Source organism: Chrysochloris asiatica, unplaced genomic scaffold (genome assembly GCF_000296735.1).
Source record: "Chrysochloris asiatica unplaced genomic scaffold, ChrAsi1.0 scaffold00064, whole genome shotgun sequence".
Lineage (NCBI taxonomy): Eukaryota > Metazoa > Chordata > Mammalia > Afrosoricida > Chrysochloridae > Chrysochloris > Chrysochloris asiatica.
This window is the reverse complement of record NW_006408582.1, coordinates 7,565,304-7,570,702: the sequence shown is the minus strand read 5'-3', so window position 1 is coordinate 7,570,702 and position 5,399 is coordinate 7,565,304. Positions and strand designations below refer to the sequence as shown.

Here is a 5,399-nt window from a genome sequence, read left to right as displayed (position 1 = left end):
GTCCAGTGCATCATTCCACTGTGCCACACCAGGGTTCCAAACTGATGCTAGAGAAGAAAATATATTCACTACTTTGTGGGATGCTCAGCAAAGGTTTTATCAAAGAAGTTGGACCTTGAAAATAGGTGCAATACAGAGAGACAATAAGAGATGCTATTCCGTCAGTGTGTGGTGGGGACAGAACTCACCGAGATGACTTGGAGATAAGCTTGTTCTTCATTTTGGGTGTGGTTAGCTAGCTGGGACAACCAGCTAAACTGCTGGTTCAGCTGGCTCAACAGGGCGGAGGTGTTGAACATCTGCTGCTGGTAGGACTTGAGCAATTCATCGTAGTGCTTGGTGAATTTCTCAGCTATCTGGAGGTCAGTCTTGAGCTCCTGTCGCAGCTGGGCCTGAGCAGGGTTGCTGGCAGAACAGTCTGCATAGAGATTTTAAATGGAAGGCAAATAGGAATGAGAACATGAATGGAAGGTGGTTCCCACAGCCAAGACCTAAAGCGGTGCTATATTCCAAGGGCACTCCACAAACCAGTTCACAGAAGGTAAATCAACCCACTACTGTCTTCATCAAGAACGTCTTACAATGGGGAAAAAACTACCAGCTGAGCTAAACAGTGTGCCTAGTGGCATAACTGATTTATATTTAGGTGAAAGTCCTTGTATCTTTGGAAACTGGTGACAGTGTTGAGAGAAGGAACATACTTTGAATAGCACTGATCTAGAGTCTTCTGAGTTCTCAGACCAGGAGCTAGTCTTGCTGCCCTAATTTCTTTCAGGAATCATTTCAGGAAAGGAATACTATTGCTTATATCTACTACTTATATAGCAACTACTGTGTACCAAATATATTCAAATATATTCAAAGTCAAGTATATTCCAAGTATATATACCAAGTATATTCAAAGCCAGGTGAGGTGCTTTGAATATACATTTTTCTCTAATAATCAGAGCTACTGTGATCTAAGTATTGTCATGCCATCCTGGTGAGGCACTGTGATTCAATGTGCTGGACAGCAAGGTCACTTTGAACCACAAGGTCAGTGATTCGAGCTCACCAGCTGCTCCTTGGAAACCCTATACAGGTTGCTTTGGGTCAGAACCTACTCGATGGCACTTAATAACAACAACAACACTTACCAATAGGAGTCTCTGAGAGGTGCTACTAACTGAAAGATGGAGTTTTGGGTTTACCCAGAAGTGCCTCACAAGAGAGATCAGATAACCTAATGCCAAAAAATCCAGCCATTTGAAAACCCACTGAGTTGGAGTCTGCTCAACTTTATCATTAAAGGAACTGAGGCCTACAGAAATCAAGAACTTGTCCTGGAATTAATGATGTGTAGGGCCAGGATTGAACGCAAGTCTCTCACTCCTAAATTTGGGCTTTTCCTTCTCTGAGTCTGTGGTTTGGGATCATTCTTCCAGCTTGTGTTTTGAGTGCATCTGCAAAGTTTGGAGGTCCTGGCCCCAAGTTCCCACACAGCAGAAAGACACGAAAGTCACACAACTTTCCCTGGCATCACAACCTGGTGGTGTGGAGTCCTTACCTGGCCTCTTGCCCACCTGCCTACCCACAGCTACTCAGCAAACGCATCAGGAAAGCAAGAAAGAGAGAGTTCATTCTTTCAGTTCCTGAGCACCTCTTGCAGGCTATCATATTTATAAGAGCTGGAAATGCCTATCTCTTTTAGAGGTCTTGTCTTTCTCCCCCTAAATTATTTATAAAAATATCCAGCAGGGGAGGAATTCCAGAGGGTAGATCAAACCTACAGGAGTCAAGGGAATGGAGATCTTTGCATACTTCAGAATGGTGGGTTACAATCACTTATATTCAAATAAAATAGTATGTGGAACAAGAGAAAGGATTACTAACAAGGAGCCAGGCTGAGAAAAATATAATGAATAACCTTAACTTCTGTTGTTGTTGTTAAGTACCGTGGAGTCAATTCCGACTCATAGTGACCCTGCACAGGGTTTCCGAGGCTGTAAATCTTTACGCGAGCAGAAAGCCTCATCTTTTTCCTGCGGAACAGCTGGTAGTTTCGAACAGCTGACCTTGAGGTTAGCAGTCTGATTCGTAACCATTACGCTACCAGAGCTCCTTAACCTCTACTGAGGAATAATTTAAAAATTAAGAAAAATCATTGAGAGTCAAGACCCAGTTTAGAGAAGTACTTTTTATCCTGGGGCAATTCTTCCCTCTTCCCCCTGGGGAGATTTGGCTATCTGGAGACATTTTTGATTGTCACAGCATCTAGTGGGGAGAGACCAGGTGTGTAGCTAAACATCCTATAATGCACAGAACAGCTCCCCACGACAAAGAATCATCAGTCCAAAATGTCAATAGCGCTGAAGCTGATAAATCAGTCTAGAGTTCCCCTTCCGCACATGTTTATACTGTTGCAAAAAAAAAAACCCCGAAAGCCAACTCCATTGCCATCAAGTTGATTCCGACCCACAGCACTATAACTGAACCCCATCATGTGTTCTTAGCTTGGATTTTTATGGAAACAGATCATCAGGACTTTGGGTCCAGACTGCCAACCTTTAGGCTAACAGCCAAGAACAAACTGTTTGGGTCACCCAGGGACCTCATGTGGTTGTAAGCACCATAAATAATTAGTCAATCATCCTCAACACACAAAAGAAGGCCAGTATTTAGTTATGCTGTGATGAGCAAACATGAAGAACGATGTCAGAGGTACCAATCTGGGCCTCGGCTTCTCATTTTTTCTTGCCGTAACTTGATTAAGGAGTCCTGGTGTGGCGCTGTGGCCTAACGCATTAGACTGCAAAGCTGTATGAACTACAAGGCCGGTAGTCAAGCTCACCAGCTGCTCCTTGGAAACCGTATACAGGGTCACTATGGGTTTATATAGTATGGCACTATGTTATTATCTATGCAATAATAACTATTATATTTTCTGGAAAATAGAAGAAGTTTAATTGCATACTAATCTATATTAATCTATACTTTCACCACTTGTCTGACAGTCTGTTGTACCATGGCTGGTTGTGTTGCTGGAATGCTGGAAGCTATGCCACCAGTATTTCAAATACCAGCAGGATCATCCATGGTGGACAGGTTTCAGCTGAGCTTCCAGACTAAGACAGATTAGGAAGAAAGACTCCTTCTCAAAAAAGTTAGCTACTGAAAACCTTATGAAGAGCAGTGGAGCACTGTCAGATATAGTGCTGGAAGATAAGCCCTTCAGGTTGGAAGGCACTCAGAATAGGACTGGAAAAGAGCTACCTCCTCAAAGTGAGTCAGCCTTAATGATGTGAATGGAGTATAGCTTTCAGGGCCTTCATTTGCTGATGGGGAATGATGCAAAATGAGAAGGAACAGCAGCAAACACCCATTAATAATCCAAAGTGGGATGTATGAAGTTTGAACTAAGTAAATTGGAAGTCATCAAAAATAAGATGGGACACATGAAGTTTAGGCATTATCTTAGGCATTAGTAAGCTGAACTGGATTGGAATCAGACAAGTATATGGTCTACTATGCCAAGAATGACAAACTGAAGAAGAATAACATCCCATTCATTGCTGGAAAGAATATTTCAAGATCTATCCTGAAGTATGTATAATACTGCTAGTGATAAGCTAACATAATTTAGGTTAAAGTGATATTTATATGACTACAAGGGAGACCAGCTAATATACCTATTATTTAAATTTAAATTTAACCACCAACCACTAATGCTAAAGATGAAGTAACTGGAGATATTTACCAACTTCTTCAGCTTAAAACCAATAAAATAGGCAATCAAGATACATAGACAAAAACAAAACAAAACAAAAAGATACATAGATAATTACTGTTGATTGGAATGTGGAAACTGGAAACAAAGAAGGGCTGGTAGCTGGAAAATATGACTGTGGTGATAGAAACAACATTGGAAATCACATGATAGAATTTTGCAAGACCAATGACTTATTCACTGCAAACAGCTCTTATCAACAACATAAACGGCAACTGTACACATTGACCTTGCAGGACTGATGACACAGGAATCAGAACAAGGGCAGGGAGCAACTGTGCAACAGACCATCAGTTACTCAGATACAAGTCCAAGTTGAAGCTGAAAAAAATTAAATCAAGTCCACAAGAGCCAACCTTGAGTATATCCCAGGATAGCCAAAGTATAACCTTAAGTATATCCCACCTGAATTTAGAGACTATCTTAAGATCAGATTTGACTAATCGAACACTAATGATTGAAGATCAAACCAATTATGGGAGGATATCAAAGACATCATATACGAAGAAAGTAAAAGGTTATTAGCAACAACAACAAAAATCAGGAAAGAAAGAAAAGGCCAAAATGGATGTTAGGAGACTCTGATGCTTGCTCTTGAATAGAAACTAGCAAAATCAAATGGAAGAAATGAAGTAAAATGCTGAATGGAAGATTTCAAATGGCTGGTGGATTAGACAAAGTAAAGTATTGAATATGCAAAGACTTGGAGTTAGAAAACCAAAGGGAATAATATGGTTGGCACTTCTCAAACGGAAAGAACTGGAAAAAAACCAAGCTTCAAGTTGCAACATTAAATTCTATGATAAAAAGAGGAGTCCTGGTGTGGCACTATAGAATACGCACTGGACTGTAAGGCTGGCAGTTCAAACCCCCAGTCCCTCCTCAGAAACCCTATACAGGGTTGCTGTGAATCAGAACCAACTCCACAGACCTTAATGACAACAATGACAATGGGAAAATTGTTGGACAATATAGGAAGCATCAAAAGAAGATGGAAGGGATGTGCAGAGTCACTGCACCAAAAATAACTGGTCAACATTCAACCAACTATCTCAAGAGGTAGCATATGATTAAGAACCAATGGTATTGAAGAAAGAAGTTTGAACTGCCCTTAAGGCACTGGGCAAAACAAGTCTCCAGGAACTGATGGAAAACCAACTGAGATGTTTCAACAAACACATGCAATGCTGGGAGCCCTCATCAGTCATGGATTTCATTGTACTTAGATCTACCATCAACACTCATAGAAACAGCAGTCATGAAACCAAACAATGAATTTTATTGAAAAATCTGCGGCAAATGACCTCTTAAAAATGTTGAAAAATAAAGATTTCACTTTTAAGGACTAAGGGGTACCCAGCTCAAGTCAGGGTATTTTCTATCGCTTCAATAAATAAGGATAATGAATAAGGAAGACCGAAGAATTGAGGCATTTAAATTACATTATTGGTGAAGAATACTGAATGTACCATGAACTGCCAGTTGTTATTAAGTGCCATCAAATTTATTCTGACTCATAGTGATCCTGCATAGGACATCTGAGGAGTAGCTGGTGGGTTTGAACTGCCGGCCTTGAGGTTAGCAGCAGCCCAGTGCTTATCTTATAGCACTATACCAGGATAAGACCAACACA

At 40.8% G+C, this 5,399-nt stretch overlaps 1 protein-coding gene across 2 annotated transcripts in view; it reads right to left on the bottom strand.

Moving 5' to 3' along the window:
- Positions 1-5,399, bottom strand: part of CLU (clusterin) — a 25,170-nt gene that overhangs the window by 9,347 nt on the left and 10,424 nt on the right. Inside the window, exon 6 of one of the 2 annotated variants that reach the window (XM_006864354.1) lies at positions 180-418. In XM_006864354.1, the coding sequence (XP_006864416.1) occupies positions 180-418 (239 nt within the window). The remainder of the gene's footprint in view (positions 1-179; positions 419-5,399) is intronic. The other variant, XM_006864353.1, reaches the window with a different exon arrangement.